Genomic DNA, 18,215 nt, shown 5'->3' on the forward strand with positions numbered 1-18,215 from the left:
AGACGGCATCCCCAGCCGCGCCCTCAGAGCATGCGCAGACCAGCTGGCCGGTGTGTTTACGGACATATTCAATCAATCCCTATACCAGTCTGCTGTTCCCACATGCTTCAAGAGGGCCACCATTGTTCCTGTTCCCAAGAAAGCTAAGGTAACTGAGCTAAACGACTACCGCCCCGTAGCACTCACATCCGTCATCATGAAGTGCTTTGAGAGACTAGTCAAGGACCATATCACCTCCACCCTACCTGACACCCTAGACCCACTCCAATTTGCTTACCGCCCAAATAGGTCCACAGACGATGCAATCTCAACCACACTGCACACTGCCCTAACCCATCTGGACAAGAGGAATACCTATGTGAGAATGCTGTTCATCGACTACAGCTCGGCATTCAACACCATAGTACCCTCCAAGCTCGTCATCAAGCTCGAGACCCTGGGTCTCGACCCCGCCCTGTGCAACTGGGTACTGGACTTCCTGACGGGCCGCCCCCAGGTGGTGAGGGTAGGCAACAACATCTCCTCCCCGCTGATCCTCAACACTGGGGCCCCACAAGGGTGCGTTCTGAGCCCTCTCCTGTACTCCCTGTTCACCCACGACTGCGTGGCCACGCACGCCTCCAACTCAATCATCAAGTTTGCGGACGACACAACAGTGGTAGGCTTGATTACCAACAACGACGAGACGGCCTACAGGGAGGAGGTGAGGGCCCTCGGAGTGTAGTGTCAGGAAAATAACCTCACACTCAACGTCAACAAAACTAAGGAGATGATTGTGGACTTCAGGAAACAGCAGAGGGAACACCCCCATCCACATCGATGGAACAGTAGTGGAGAGGGTAGCAAGTTTTAAGTTCCTCGGCATACACATCACAGACAAACTGAATTGGTCCACTCACACAGACAGCATCGTGAAGAAGGCGCAGCAGCGCCTCTTCAACCTCAGGAGGCTGAAGAAATTCGGCTTGTCACCAAAAGCACTCACAAACTTCTACAGATGCACAATCGAGAGCATCCTGGCGGGCTGTATCACCGCCTGGTATGGCAACTGCACCGCCCTCAACCGTATGGCTCTCCAGAGGGTAGTGAGGTCTGCACAACGCATCACCGGGGGCAAACTACCTGCCCTCCAGGACACCTACACCACCCGATGCTACAGGAAGGCCATAAAGATCATCAAGGACATCAACCACCCGATCCACTGCCTGTTCACCCCGCTGTCATCCAGAAGGCGAGGTCAGTACAGGTGCATCAAAGCTGGGACCGAGAGACTGAAAAACAGCTTCTATCTCAAGGCCATCAGACTGTTAAACAGCCACCACTAACATTGAGTGGCTACTGCCAACACACTGTCAATGACACTGACTCTACTCCAGCCACTTTAATAATGGGAATTGATGGGAAATGATGTAAATATATCACTAGCCACTTTAAACAATGCTACCTTATATAATGTTACTTACCCTACATTATTCATCTCATATGCATACGTAGATACTGTACTCTATATCATCGACTGCATCCTTATGTAATACATGTATCACTAGCCACTTTAACTATGCCACTTGGTTTACATACTCATCTCATATGTATATACTGTACTCGATATCATCTACTGTATCTTGCCTATGCTGCTCTGTACCATCACTCATTCATATATCCTTATGTACATATTCTTTATCCCCTTACACTGTGTATAAGACAGTAGTTTTTTGGAATTGTTAGTTAGATTACTTGTTCGTTATTACTGCATTGTCGGAACTAGAAGCACAAGCATTTCGCTACACTCGCATTAACATCTGCTAACCATGTGTATGTGACAAATAAAATTTGATTTGATTTGATTTGATTTGATTTATATATAGAGAGAGAGAGTGTATGTGAGTGAGAGAGAAAACATGTGAGTGAATGAGAGAGAGACTGAGGGTGTTTGAATAGTAAGGGGAAAGCAACCGACTGTAGAGGAAAGTCAAAGAGTGAAGTCGGGGGAGGTGCATCTTTGACAGCCGAAAGTCAGACACTGAGGTGGTTTCTGTGACTGTATTATCGCCACACTGGCGGTCTTGAGTCATGAAGACAGTCAAATTCCACGTGACCATTTAGTCGTGGTAATTAGGCTTCTCCAAGCTCTGATGCTGAAGATGGTCATTAGTAGCCTACCAAACTTGCTAACTGTCTGGTACTCAACACTCTATTGTCCCTCTAATCCTAATCAAACACTCCATGAGAGCTCATGTTGCTCAACATTTCAATAGGCTATGCAATTGTGCGAGAAAACAGAGTTATGGCCTTTACTGAAAAGAGGAGGATCAGCTTTCTATAGGCTAAGCCTACAATATTTATTTTTCAACTTCCCTAATATTAAGCACATTGCTGATATTTACAACAGGAGTATAGCTTACCTGGCTGGCATGAGAAAAGAAACATGGGGAAAGCGTCCTCCATTTGCTATTTAAGTGCATAGATGACATGTATTTTTTCCGGCTGCCCCTGTTTCGATACAGGTGCATGATAATGGTCCATTCTAAATCAAAACAAATTTCACACTTATATTACTTAGTATATGTAAAGACAAGATGAAATCAAGTATAGTTTGATGGGTGACAATATTAGCTTATCACTTGTGAAGGATATATTATCACTTGTGAATGATGCCCAGCATAAGAAACAATGCCTTTTTTTCTCAACTTTTTCAAATCATATTCGCACACCTCATGTAGCCTAGCCCATAGGCCTATATGTTTTAATAAGGTTTGTATCACAACTAAAGTGGCCAAATGCACATGAATCCGCTTTACAAGGGGTGTAGAGCCTAACTGGCACACATAAGCAGCGTGTGAGTTTCAAGTTTGGGGAAGATAATCTTCACCATAAAAATGTACCTTTATAATAAAAGCATTACATGCATAATCGCATTTGTGGGTCACTTTTGATAATGGTGTTTACCCGCTAATGGAACATTCGCGCTGATAGCCTACTGCCGTGTGGGCATTGCTGCGCTTATAATGTGAAGAAATAGTCTAATAGTTTATCAACATTTTAAGCTAAACAGTCTGATCTGTTGCGTCATCCTCATTGCGTAAACATTTTTTTTGATCCTAATGGTTGTATTAATTTGGGATCTATCGCATCCCACAACTGTCCCAGACTATGTTTGGAATATTTATTTCTTGCACAGAATAGAATGTGTAAACTTTTGTACTATGGGGGGATAGTAGATTGACATAGGTTAGTGCTTTTGCTGTTTGTTAGGCCTAATCATCTTGTTGGCTGACGAAAAGTAAATGAGGACAGTTCTTCCAAAATGTTCAAAATGCACATCAGAATTGGATAAGGACACGCACAGTTTCGTCCCTGATGTGTCTGTCTTCACTTGTAGCCTGTGAGAAAGACCCGATCAGGTGATGGAGAGCTGTGTGAGTGAGGTGAGAGGTGCAGGCAGAATTTTGGGAGAAAGGCTGCAAAAAGCATAGATGTATTATCAAGTGCTTCTCAAATTGTGTATGAGAGACTGACAAAGTGTGTACAGCCAGCACAAAGAAAACTAAGCAGAGCTCATGCCTTTCAAGCGGCTTTTCTCAAATCATCATTAGAGTTGCATCATGCAGCCTTACAATGTATTAAAAATCTAAACATAAAGCCTAACGTTTGTAGAACAACTAAAGTTACATTAATAACTCTAAATTAAGCATATAGAAGTTCCTATTTCTTTGTTAACCACTCAACACAGAATAGCTGCATGTGTGCACTCCCTCAAGTCGTTTGGAGAAAATATCCTTTCTATTTTATTCAGCTTTGTTCAAATGTATTCTTCAAACTGTAAAATAATTTAAAACAATGCCACAGAATTGTAAGCAAAGCTTCTCTGCTAAATGAACTTGTGTAGCCCACAGCCAAGGACATCTCATAGTATGCTATTCTGTTCTTTCTTCATATCATGCTTCTTTCGACCTGTTTAAAAAAAATCATGGATTTATTGTGAAGGTGTAGGCAATATTACATGGATTTATTAGACGTTTTAAAATATAGATGTTCCAAAGGTCAGCATCAGTGACCTGTGTGGAAGACAAGAGATGCTAAATGTTTTTTTTTTTAAATGTTACCTTTATTTACCTAGGCAAGTCAGTTAAGAACACATTCTTATTTACAATGACAGCCTACCCCGGCAATGCTGGGCCAATTGTTCATTTATTTATTTATTTACTATGGGACTCCCAATCACAGCCGGATGTGATCCATCCTGGATTCAAACCAGGGACTGCAGTGACACCTCAATGCACTGAAATGCACTGAAATGCAGTGCCTTAGACCGCTGAGCCACTCGGGAGCCCAATTATGGTGAGACCGAAAGTAATTTACTTGACAATCACTGGCTGATAAAATTTCATGACCACCACAGCCCTAGCTGTCACCATGCATCCCCGTAGGGATGGTGCCAGGTTTTCTCCAGACATGACGCTTGGCATTCAGGCCAAAGATTTCAATCTTGGTTTGTTCAGACCAGATAATCTTGTTTCTCATGGTCTTAGAGTCCTTCAGGTGACTTTTGACAAACTCCAAGCGGGCTGTCATGTGCTTTTTACTGATGAGTGGCTTCTAGCTGGCCACTCTACCATAAACGCCTGATTGGTGGAGTGCTGCAAACATGGTTGTCTTTCTGGAAGGTTCTCCCATCTCCACAGATGGAGCACTGTCAGAATGACCATCGGGTTCTTGGTCCCCTCCCTGACCAAGGCCCTATTCCACTGATTGCTCAGTTTGGCCGGGCGGCCAGCTCTAGGAAAAGTCTTGTGGTGGTTCCAAACTTCTTCCATTTAAGAATGATGGAGGCCACTGTGTTCTTGGGGACCTTCAATGCTGCAGAACATTATTGGCACCCTTCCTCCGATCTGTGCCTCAACACAATCCTGTCTTGGAGCTTAACAGACAATTCCTTTGACCTCATAGCTTGGTTTTTGCTCTGACAGGCACTATTAACTGTGGGAGCTTATATAGACAGTTGTGTGCCTTTCCAAATCATGTAACCTCTATAGGATCTGTGTCCCTAAATGGGACAATTGTTGCTCAATATATGATAATTTGACTAGAATGACGTAAACAACAGCCAACTTTCTGGGACACAAATCTTATATGGGCAAAAAGCTGAAATTCTTGTTAATCTACCTGCACTGTCCAATTTACAGTAGCTAGTACAGCAAAAAGATACCATGCTATTGTTTGAGGATAGTGCACAACAACAAAACACTTTTATCACGGCAACTGGTGTCACGTGTGCTCCCTCTCCGGCCTCTAGGTCACCAGGCTGCTCGTTAGGGTGCACACCTGTTACGTGCATAATGACACTCACCTGGACTCCATCACCTCTTTGATTGCCTGCCCTTTGTGTCACTCCCTTTGGTTTCTTCCCCAGTCGTCATTGTTGCTGTTTGTGTTTCTTGTTTGGTTCATTTATTTATTTAACGTATTCACTCCCTGAACCTGCTTCCCGACTCAGCGTACATCATTGCAACTGGTTTGATACATTCACCTCTGAAGGTAAATAATGTACGTACATTCAGTAATCCTTCTCTGGTTTGTCACCATGAGGATCCCAGAGATAAAATCCAATGTAAAATCCAATGTAGGAACTGGGTTCTACAGTGTGATCCCACCGCTGTCTCTGGCTCCACACCCACCCCGCCTGGCCATCCAGATGTGTGAAGTTTGGTCTATTTTCTGTAGGGAAGCTAATGATCCATCATGTATGACATTCCTGGGAGTGTGCAAACTAAAAAAAAATGTATTACCATAGCATTTTTGTATGTTCGCTATAGTTATGTACTTGAAAATGTATACATTGACCAATTCAGCACATTTGGGGAAACTCCTGGCAGACTTGATACAAAATATTGTGTAGTGATGTAAGTCTTCACTGGATCAGTCTGAAACCTTGCACAGACACTGCTGCGATCGTGTGGATAACCTCTAAATGTATGGCATCTCAAAGATGTTGAAAAAGAAATAGAAAAAGCATATTTTGTTTTTTTGTATCATCTTTTACCATATCTAATATGTTTTATTCTCCTACATTCATTTCACAATTCCACTAACTTCAAAGAGTTTCCTTTCAAATGGTATCAATAATATGCATATCCTTGCTTCAAGTCCTGAGCTACAGGCGGTTGGATATGCGTATGTCATTTTAGGCGGAAATTGAAAAATAGGGTTCAACCCTTAAGAGGAATTTACCACAGGTGGACTCCAATCAAGTTGTAGAAACATCTCAAGGATGATCAATGGAAACACGATGCACCTGAGCTCAATTTCTAGTCTCATAGCATAGGGTCTGAATACTTATGTAAATAAGGTATTTCAGTTTTTATTTAATACAAAAATCTCTAAACCTGTTTTCGCTTTGTCATTATGGGATATTGTGTGTAGATTGAGGGGAAAAATATAATTGAATCTATTTTAGAATATGGCTGTAACGTAACAAAATGTGGACAAAGGGATGGGGTCTGAATACTTTCTGAGTACACTGTATGTACAGGTAACAGCCAAAATAATGGAAACACTTGAGTGAATGAGGGATACAACATATTTTGAAAGCAGGTGCTTCCACACAGGTGTGGTTCCTGAGTTAAATAAGCATTTAACATCCCATCATTACACTACACCCATCGGTGGTCCGGCATTCCCATCAGCCATTGAGGGAAAGCTTCCTTTGAAATCAGTGAACGTTGCTATACTGCCCGTGTTGCGTTCGTGTTGCGTCACTTCCAATGGCAAGAATTGCCAACAGTGCTTAATTTGAGCCAGGATCCAGCAGGAACTGGAACCAGCACCTCTAAGATTAGACTTAGTTCGTTCCAGCACCTATTTTCCCACTCTGGTACCTTTCGCGGCATGATTTATTAATTGTTTCACTGTTCGCACTAAACATTCGAATAAAAGCGATCAGCCTTAAATTAAGTTGCCTCATTATTTTTCCCGCTCACCAGAAAGCCCATGTAAAAGCGTGGTGATCTGTGTACTCATCCTATCCTGCCACAATGATTCCAGACCTGCTCTCTTATTTGTACAAAGAGGTTATGGGGAGTGCCAGTGGGTTAAGTAACTGATCTTGACACAGGTGTTGGTAGTGGTGGTCAGCTAATGAAGAGGTCCCTATGTAATCATGCCATGTAGCCTGAATTTGAAACGTGGTTAAACCAAATGGAAAAAATGGATAAAAGGCAATTGAGTTTGGGGGCAGTGCATCCACCGGCAAGCAGGTGCAATTTGCAGTTCAAAGAGAAAGCAAATGTATAAACCAATGGCTTGTCATACAGAATTCATTGTAGACAAGGCAAAAGACACCAAGGTTATAGTAAAAAAATAGACTTACAGCCAGTCTTATGAATAGCCTTAGGAGGCTAAATGTCACAGCCACTGGCTCGCTCATGGCTTTCAGGAGTTAAATGGACTTGACATGGGGAGAGTCATTGTGGGAGGTTTTGAAAACGAAGGTGGGAACATGTTTTCCTTAACAAACTTGTTCTGTATTGTGAAGTTAATCTGAATATGTGCTTCATATTATCAAATAGGCGGCCTATATATTCTCATATGTGTTCTGCTGTATTACATTGATTTATTTTCATTTAAATTATATTTTGATATTTGTTCTACTGCTACATTGTCTTGAAAATGACATGACATGCAGGTCTTGTAAGCCCCACAGTTGAGTATGTGTGCATATGCATATGACGGGTGTTCTCAGTGTCATCTAAAAGGCTTTCAATGAATCAGCACCTTGGCGAATACTGTCCATTTCACCACAATAGATGGTATGCTACTTGGCTGTTTACTCTGTCTGCTTGCGCTGCTACATTGTGGTTTGTCACAAATTAAGCACTGAATGCCAAGGTTCAACTCTCGATGGCTGACGCGCATTCATTCTATCTTGTGAATTGAAATCATGAGACTGAAGTTGATTTTGGTTGCAGATGGCCTCGACTATACACCACTGGTTATTTTACTAAGATTTCTGAAGTCAAGAGGCAGAAACTCTAGCTAGCTACTTTGACTATGTTCAATGTAAACAAAAGCAACTTGTGTAATTTGAGGATCGTTTAGTTCAACCACTAGCAACACTTGAATAAGTACTTGTGAAAAACTGGACCCAAGCTTTTGTACGTACACATAATTAATGAATATGCTACAGTAGGGGGAAATAGAATAAAGATGCTCTTCCCCTCTACTGTTCTCCACTCTCAAAACAACATGCTCTGTGTAGCTGGTAGAGATCAAATCAAACTTTATTTGTCACACTCGCCGAATACAACAAATGAAGACCTTACCGTGAAATGCTTACTCACAAGCCCTTAACCAACAGTGCAGTTCAAGAAGAGTGAAGAAAATATTTACCAAAGTAAAAAATAATAAAAAGTAGCACAATAAAATAACAAGGCTATGTACAGGGGGTACCGGTACTGAGTCAGTGTGCGGGGGCACAGCTGATGTCATTTGTACATGTAGATAGGAGTGGACATCACATTGACGCGTTGATGGCAACACAACGTGTATAGTGGAGCTGTGTATAGTGTTAGGGTCAGGTATAAAAATGCTGTGCATGCCATTATTTTGGCTACCATGGCTATCCACCATAGGATGACAATTCCCCCATCCACAGGGCATCAGTCACTAGATCTCAACCCTAATTGAACCCTTATGGGAGATTCTGGAGCGGTGCACGAGAAAGTGTTCTCCACCACCATCAACAAACCACCAAATTATAGAATTTATTGAGGTAAAATGGTGTTGCATCCCTCCAAGAGTTCCAGACACTTGTCAAATCTATGCCAAAGTGCATTGAAGCAGTTCTGGCTCATGGTGGCCCAAAGCCCTATGTAGATGTTTTCTTTATTTTGACAATTACCTGTACATTGTACATTTCATCAGTGAGAGAGAGAGACTCGAATATCACATTAGTTTATATATATCCACAGTGTACATGGCAAAGTTGGTTCCTCTTTCAGTAATGTCTTTGGTCACATTCGCGTTGGGTCAAGCAAAAACTTTAGTAAAGTGTAGACTTTACTGTGAAATAATTACTTACAAGCACTTTCCCAACAATGCAGAGTTAAAAAGTAAGACAAATTAGCCAAAAATAAAAAAGGAAATAGTAACAAAATAACAATAATGAGACTACATACAAGGAGTACCGCTACCGAGTCAATGTACAGGGCTACGAGGTAGTTGAGGTAATTGAGATATGTAAAAGTGACGAGGCAATCAGGATAGATAATAAACTGAGTAGCAGCAGCGTATGTGAAAGAGTGTCTATATCGGAGTATGTGTGTGTGTGTAGAATCAATATGCATGTGTGTGTATGTTTTCTATGTGTGAGCGTATGTAGTGGGTGTGTGTCACAGGAGGTTGGTGGCACCTTAATTGGGGAGGACATACTCATAATAAATTAAATGGAATCTAACTCATCAAATGTGGTTTCCATGCGTTTGATACCATTCCATTAACTCCATTCCAGCCATTATTATGAGCCGTCCTCCCCTAAACAGCCTCCTGTGTTGTGTATGTTGGCGTGTCAGTATAGTGTGTGGATAGATTTCAGTGAGTGTGCATAGAGCCGGTGCAAGAGAGTCAGTGCAAATAAATAGGGGGTCAATGCAAATAGTCAGGGCAGCCATTTGATGAACCGTTCCGCAGTCTTATGTCTTGTGCGCTCCGTCACTGCTCGTAATGCAGTAGATGAGAGAACAGTCTATGGACTTGGGTGGCTGGAGACTTCTTCTGACACCGCCTGATACAGATGTCCTGGATGGCACGGAGCTCAGGCCCAGTAACGTACTGGGCCATACGGACTAGCTTCTGTAGCGGCTTGTGGTCAGATGCCAAGCAGTTGCCATACCAGGCGATGATGTCAAGATGCTCCACACGGTGTAGCTGTAGAACGTTTGAGGATCTGAGGGCCCATGCCTAATCTCCCACAAAATCTTCTCAGTAGGAAGATTCGTCGTTGTACCCTCTTCACAACTGTGTTGGTGTGTTTGGACCATGATGAGTCCTTAGCGATGTGGACGTCGAGGAACTTGAAGCTCTCGACCCACTCCCCTACACCCCTGTCGATATGAATGGCGGTAAAGAGCAACTGCAGAAACTTGCAATTGACTGCAGTCAAAACTCCATGACCTTTGATCACATGATTTTTGTGAAGTTCATGCATTGGACACCGCAGGGGGTTGGTGGCACCTTAATTGGGGAGGACAGGCTTGTGGTAATGGCTAGAGCGGAATAGGTGGAATGGTATCAAATACATCAAACACATGGTTTCAATGCTGGTTTCCATGCTCCGTTCCAGCCAGTTATGAGCCGTCCTCCCCTCAGCAGCCTCCACTGGTGGACATGCAGGTGCAAGTTAGACCATTTTTAACCCAATAATGCGACACACTTTGAGTGATCCGCTCAAACCCTCACAGCGTGTGTGTGTCTGCGCGTGAATGTGGAAGTGTGTGTGATGAAGGGGGTAAGCTGGTAACTTACATCATATTGACATACATGGCAGAGTGGATATGGATTGCCCATGTGTGCAAAATGGATTTCTAGTTAATGAAATAATTGTCACTGTTCAGTGTGCAATTTTCAATTGCAGTTTTTACCTCTACCAAGATGGTTCTGGGCAAACTTTGAAATCAAGGAATTCCACATAAAAGCTTTTCAGTTGAAACCTATTCAGCTAAGCAGCATTGCCTTTTCCAGAGAGGTGGAATGTAAGAAAATGGCTTGCCATAAATTCTGCAAAAGCAGAGCCTCAATATTATTGTCAAAAAATCCAGGCATATCTAAATGGCCAACCTAGTCCAAATACAGGAGGAAGCATTGAATTACTTCTCTCTAATTAAAAGCAAGTTCTACTCCCTAGAGATAGCAGCGACCAAAATGCATAATCCCCCTGGTGAAATGGCAGCTATGACGTAAAAAAAAAAAACATAAAAAAAAAAAAAAAAAAAAAGGGATCAAAGCGGGGGGGAAATGAATAAAACACGTGTCAAAGCAGACCTGGGTTCAAATACTATTTGAAATAATTTCAGGCGGTGTTTGATTGAGCCGCAAGGGAAGTAACATGCGGTGTTTGATTGAGCCGGAAGGAAAGCAACAGAATACACCCAAGTGTAAACCTCACATTTGTCACTCCAGGCAGGCTAAAGCAAATAAAGTATTTTAAAGATTTAAAATAGTATTTGAACCCAGGTCGACTTGGCAGATATTGGGGCATAGCTTCTGTTTCTGTGCTCTCTCTCCAGGCCAATGTGGGTCAGTGGATTACCAACAGGCTATAAAAAGCTGCCATCTTGGCACGGGTCTAACGCAGTGATACAGATCCCTCTAGTACTATTTGTGTGAGTAGGGGGATGGTGTGTGTGTGTGGGAGCTGGTGTTGGCTTTTCATGTTGAGCATATGGCCGTGGGGTAGTGAACACTGTGAGATAAGGGCTAAATCTTCTGGATGTGTAGCCTACACAAACGAGGCAAGATGAGGACACTGTTGTGTAATGTCATTTCTGTCTGTTTGTTCATGGTAGTGGTGAATGGGGAATAACACTATGTAACAACTCAATACAAACTAATGGAGTAAACTCTGGCCAAGGAAGCCATTGACCAAACTAACATTTACAGACACATATCCGCACGCACACACATGCACGTGCGCGCACACACACACACACACAGTTGACCAAATATGAGGAGAGGCAATACAGTGATCCGAGACCAGAGTGGACAAAATGCTTGACGCATCAAGAGATTGATTTCCTTTTGTTTGATTTTCTATGATTATAGAAGACTAACAGGTTGTCCTGCTGTTGTTCATCCTCTACAAGTACATGAATTGTTGAAAGTGCCACTGGATTACACATTTCATTAAAAAGGTTTAGTGTCACATTTGGATTGAACGGGATGTAGTTGGAGTCAGATACCAGTTGGTTCATTTTTTGTGTGTGCAGGAGATCATCCCGAGCCACAGGATGAGATTAGTAGTCTCAAAGTATCAATGATTTAGTTTGGTTGCCAGTCTGTTTTTGCTTTAGAAAAATGTTGGTAGTCTTGCCAAACAACGGGAAAGTTTGGCAAGGCAAGGATGAAACTCTCAGGAAAGGTACTGTACCTAGGCTAATGTCCACTGCTACTTTAGAAAGACCTCCTAGAATAAGCATTCATAACTAAGAACTTACCAGACTGAGACTTTATATGTTTTATTATCAATAAGGCCACAGTAGAAGATATTGGGTTAGTTAAGCTTCAAATGATAAGTAATGCATGAAAATGTATATAAAAGGAAGAATTATTCCTCATCTCGGGTGAGACATATTAGTCCAGTCCTACTGAACCTATTCTTATAAAAGGAAGACCTTTACAGCGTGTGAAAAACATATTCTACTTATTGCTCAACGTGCACATTTCAGCAAGTACATAGGGCCAAATCCTAACTTCAGACACATAGGATATTTACACAAGTCATGTATTGATGTCAAGGGGAGATTTGCGAAAACGTTTAGTCCTGCACACACATCTGAAGTTGATGATTCAGCCCTCAATGTTAAGTTTCATGTTAAAAGGAAGAGAAATGAAACAAACTCTGAAACAAAACATAACTACATCTTCCAAATTCTAGTCAACCAACAAATGGTTAGCGCTCATAAAAAAAATTGTATAGAGACAAAAGCACATTTAATAATAAAAAAATTTAAAAACGGAATAAAACGGTCTTGTGTGAACAAAGTATCATTAAAAGAAAAGCAGAGAATGGGTTGGAAAGTCAGCGTGCATGGTTCTTTAAATTAAATCAGTCGTAGATATTTACATTCTATTGCAAGTAAATGGTCTGTACAAATTCGCTCCGGAAGTTTTCAATTTGCTGTAATTAATATGAAACCAGACTGAATGCTGCGCTCACCAGTGTGCAATCAGTCTGTTTTAACCAGGCTAGTAGGATCATAGCGCTTGGAAGATTCTGGAAGACAAAAATAGTGCTGTAGTACAGTAACAGTGCCACTAAAAGCACTAAAACACTCTCTAAATATTTGTTTTGGAACAACCTATGACATGACAGAATTTTGACTGAAACTTGTTTTGGCACTGCGGTTCATCTCTTGGAAAGCCCAACCCAGGTCATATGAGAACACAAAACAGTGGACACACCATAGAAGATGTCCATTCTAGGAATTCTATTTTCATAGGCGAGACTGCCCTGAGGTATTGTGGGAAACCTAGTTCAGGTAACCAATAGTGGTCTGGACGGGAGATGTTGAATGGTCATTTCAACCCCAGTTACACTTCTACTGATGACTTGTAAAGCACTCACAGAGAAACAAAGACCACTTAAAAAATTATGAACGAAACCCATGTCGAAATGTAATTGTTTTTTTCTCATGTTTTTCATACTTAACAAATCAAGAGTAAATACAATTCATGTCTTGGCATTGAAATGGATTTGACCAAAAATCATCATCAAACAGATCATCGATGTGGGGTCGTCCTCACCCCCCCTCGTCCTTCACCCCTACTCCCTCCGGTGTCTCGGCGGTTGTCATAGTGAAGATCGTCACGGCAACGCCCCCAGGTGTTGCAAGCGGGGGCTGCTGCCTGAGAGGGGTACTGTGCACGGTACTGCGCCTCCATCTCCTCCACCCAAGCTGTGCTCCAGTCCCAAACGGGCATGGGGTCCAGCTCCCCGAAACACTCCTCTTCTTCCCCTCGAGCTGGAGAGAACAGGGCACTGAGGGGCGACGCCGGGGGAGAGAAGTCTGGAGAGGAGACAGTAGAACACAACTAAAGTTAACACACACACTGATACATGACACCATGTCACACTATCGGACATCACGATAGAGATACTATATATTACAAAATACATGAGATATGACACCATGATACAAAGAGAGATATGACAATTGACACCGTGATACAAAGAGAGATATGGCAATTGACACTGTGACACAAAGAGATATGATACGACAACTGACGTCATGATAAAAGAGATGTAACAGAAGAGACACATTTTTACAGTGCCAGAAAGTCTCTTTGTACCATATCAACAGTAAAAAAAAAAAAACAGATGCACGATCACCCTGCCAACTTCTTCATTGGAATTGTCCCCTTGGCCAGTAATTAAAGTGGAAAATGACATTGACGTGAATGGCACCCTATTCCCAACAACAGATTCAGCCGTGGGCTGAATTCTTCTTATGCGGATGGTCGGGGGGCCCGGAATATATTTACAAATACTTAGTAGACTGCAAATTGAGCACAAGAAGCCCAAACAGATATAATATTTGACTAAAACAATTTCAAACCTTGTTTACATTTGGATATGATCATTTTTTCTCTCTATTATGCATGGGAATTCTTGGGAACAGAATTACAACATTTAAATAATTTTGTAGCTGATTTCCTGGTGTTTTTACAGTCTTTTGTCCCCCCCCCCAAAAAACATTTTATATATTTTTTTCTCAGAAAACTTGGGGGGCCAAATAAAACCACCCGCAGGCCGCCAGTTGGGGAACCCTGACCTACATAGTGCACTACTTTTAACCGGAGCTGTATGTGCCCTGGTCAAAAGTAGTGCACTATATAGGGTAGGGGTATCCAAATATTACCCTATGAGGTCTGGAGCCTACTGGTTTTTGGTTCTACCTGACAATCATTTGCATTTTTTTTAATCACTAATTGGTCATTTGACCAATCAGATCAGCTCTGAAAAAGGTCTGATGTGATTGGTCAAAAGAACAATAAATGGAAAAAATATCATAATTGGGCTGCCTGTGTCCTGATGTCCCAGGTCTAAATGAGTCCCTGATTTAGAGGGGAAGAATAAATAAATATGTCTGCATTTACACAGGCAGACCAATTGCAATACTTTTTCCACTAATTGGTATTTTTCAGCGCTGATCTGATTGGTCAACAGACCAAATACTGAAAATAAAAAAAATCTGACCAAATAAACAGACCAAATAAATCATAAGGAATAAGGTTTGAAGTGTGTGTCCTATATCTAGGAGATATACTACATCTCAGAAAATATATATTGTTTTTGACATATTTTGGCACAAAAGTACTTCCATATTTCCATAAATTATTTAATCTGGTACCAGGTAACCGTCAGATGAGTCCCGGGACACTTGTGGGGGTCACAGAGCAAAACGGAGAACACCATGGTGTTTCTGAGTCTTTCCATAGTGGTGTCATAATAGTTTGTAGCCGAAACCTTTCGGAGGCAACAGACGTTTTCATGAGACCGATTTTATTGATTTTTTTAAGAACAATTGGGCAAATCGAGTAAAGTTGAATCGGACATCTGCACATTTGGAAAAAGGACAGAGTTATTGATTAAGTAACAGTCTGAGAATGCTGGCTCGCTAGCCCCTTTAATTTGCTGAGAGGTCTTAAGTAATCACCAATTGCCATCCCCCGAATCCTGAGCTAACCCCCTGCCCAACACACGCATGCACACACACACACACACACACACACACACACACACACACACACACACACACACACACACACACACACACACACACACACACACACACACACACACACACACACACACACACACACACACACTTTCTCTTTACATTGTGTGTGTCTGTGAGATACACTCTCAACTCAATCACATTTAACTGTCCCATAGGTCAGCTTCAGGGGCCACACAAGCACGGACAATTTCCACATGTAGCCCATCTATGCATCCTCGAATACAAGACCACTGCTTAAATCTAGGTAAGGCTACATCCCCAATGGACACAGAGCATGCCGATAAGCTACACAAATAAAAACTGGTGACACCTGATTATGGGTCAACTCCATTTCTCCACCAGCTACTGGAATACACTAATTCCATTTATTAGTTGTAAAATGTTTGTTATTTGTTAAATACAAGGGACAACGTTAAATTCATTAATAATACCTAACCCTGACGTAGCCTGACACATCCATCCAGAAGTCTTCATACACAAGTATATGATGACCAAACTATAGAGGCTAGTGGAATCAGATTAAATGTCTGATGTAAATCTGACTCCAAGGCACCATTTTAAGATTGTCTTGTAATAGTGCACCATCTAGTGCCAGTTGGTGGAAAGACATCTGAAGGAATAACATACATCAATAACCTGTCTAAAGTATGATGATTGGCTACATTTGGGCAACCATATTAAAACATGCATTAACATTTTAATAATGTTTATCCAGCAGCCTTGCCTGAGAAGGAGGCTTCACTCATGGACTCGGCGGCCACAGTGGCGAGCACGCGGGCAAAGTTGGAGTCGTTCATGAATGAGCCATCCGACGAGCTGATGAAGCTGTTGCGGGTGCTGTACGCCATGTTTCCCTCTGACACCGAGCCCCAGCCGTTCCACAGCGAACCCTCCCATTCGCTGCTGAGCGACGAGGGCGTGCTCTGAAACCGGGCCCGCCGGGGGCCCATTGGCTCCTGTTCGTCAGTCATCCCGTCCTCCAGTTGGTCGGAGGGTAGGGGCCCATAGATATAGCCCAGGGTGGGAGTGGGGGAAAAGGTGCGAGATAGGGAGGAAGCGGGAGGATTCTCCAACGTGGTGCTGGAAACAGGAAGTGAGGTAAGAAAGAGGTGAATAAAGTAAAAACTCACAACACCTATAAAGCAATACTGTAGCAACAGAATCATTCTTGTAATATCAAATATTTTACTGATAAAGAGACTAGCTACTGGCTTTGGAGAAAAGTCAGATTAAATATTACTGACAATATTTTTGGTTGTCTAAGTTTAAAAGCCCTTATCAATTGACGTAGTGGAATAGATAGCGTGAAAGCCTCAATCAATGACTCTGACAGTAAACCTCTCGCCCTCCCTCAGTCGCCACCCCTAGGTTTCTATGGCAACCATACCTGTGCTTCTCAGCCCTGGGGCTGAGCTCCAGGTACTGGGTGACTTCCTGTGAGGTCATCGTTGCATCCTGCTCCTCATCCAATGACATGCAGTAGGAGGCAGTGGACAGGCGGCTGTAGGAGGGGCAGCCAGTGGTGGTGGTGTTAGTGTTGGTGGGGGGGCCGTGGTGACCAGACGCAGCACACACAGACTGAAGAGACCCGGCATCTACAGTCAGCTTAGTGGACCTGCTGGACCTAGGTGTGATGAATAAAAGTCCGATGGTCATTTCCAATAATTAAAAATAAATTCATGAGACATTGATAAGTGACATTCTTCAAGAATCAATAGGTATATCATTAAATAATTAACAAAATGGCTATATCACAGAGTGGGTCTTTAAGCCAAAAATATTAGCTTGATATTACAGCAGCTAATGTCCCCCACGATGAAATCGGGGAGGGGACTGTGGATCCGTCTCAGTCTGCACGTTCGTCACGCTTAGTTGCCTAAATGTACTATAGTTACAAGATATTCCAATTTTTTTTCTAACAAAAGTGCTATTCCTTGCAAGAGAATAGTCATACTGTAACGAGAATTGAGCCGTTTCCTGTTTAAACTGTGGTTACGTGTCATTCACGGGCAAGTAAATTGGCATTTGATTGCTGGGTGTTGGTTGCCGTTCTCTGAGCCGTGTCGAGGCCCTGTCGTCGGGGCTAAGAGCAGGGAGGAAGTACAATCATTTTCTCCAGCAGTAGACAGGAAACCATAGGGTTTTACTATAATGGCCAACCAAATGGAGGAAAGCATGGCGCAGTGGCTCATTAGAGAGTGGGGAATGGGAGAAGTTATGGATAAATTGGTGTCAGGAAGTAGTCAACAGGATGTTCCTCACCCTTCCTCTGAGGTGAGGCTGTGTGTGTCAGTGGTGTCGCCCATGGCCAGCGGGAGTGGCAGCATGTCCACCAGCTGCGCTGAGGCAGAGTAGTGCAGGAGGCGGGGTGACTCCAGGGGCTTGAAGCACTCTGAGCGCCCACCTGGAGGAAAAATACACACAGGCACCAAGGTTAACACAACAAAAACAATACTGTCAAGGACAGTGGTTCTGACTGTAGCATCTATTCCTGGAGGAACCCCCAGGGGTGCACATATTTGTTCTAGCCCAACACTAACACACCTGATTGAAGAGAACTAATTACGAAGCCCTTGATAAGATCAATTAGGTGTGCTGGGGTAGAACAAAAAGGAAAACACCCTGCGGGGCAGTGAATACACTGGTTAATTGTTCCTGAGCATTAAACTCCTTTAGGGTATGAGTGGTATTAGAACACAGTAC

The 18,215-nt window shown here is 42.6% G+C and overlaps 1 protein-coding gene across 3 annotated transcripts in view; it reads right to left on the minus strand.

The window, feature by feature from the left end:
- Nucleotides 1-12,211: 12,211 nt before the first annotated feature.
- The window catches only part of LOC112257995 (roundabout homolog 4-like), a 30,741-nt gene continuing 24,737 nt past the window's right edge, over nt 12,212-18,215 (minus strand). For all 3 annotated transcript variants that reach the window (XM_042326925.1, XM_024432019.2, XM_024432020.2), the window contains 4 exons: nt 17,775-17,916; nt 16,900-17,136; nt 16,237-16,592; nt 12,212-13,778 (listed from right to left, as the gene is read on the minus strand). In XM_042326925.1, coding sequence (XP_042182859.1) covers nt 13,492-13,778; nt 16,237-16,592; nt 16,900-17,136; nt 17,775-17,916 — 1,022 coding nt within the window. In that variant the 3' untranslated portion in view covers nt 12,212-13,491. The remainder of the gene's footprint in view (nt 13,779-16,236; nt 16,593-16,899; nt 17,137-17,774; nt 17,917-18,215) is intronic.

This window comes from Oncorhynchus tshawytscha, linkage group LG09 (genome assembly GCF_018296145.1).
Source record: "Oncorhynchus tshawytscha isolate Ot180627B linkage group LG09, Otsh_v2.0, whole genome shotgun sequence".
NCBI classification, from domain to species: Eukaryota; Metazoa; Chordata; class Actinopteri; order Salmoniformes; family Salmonidae; genus Oncorhynchus; species Oncorhynchus tshawytscha.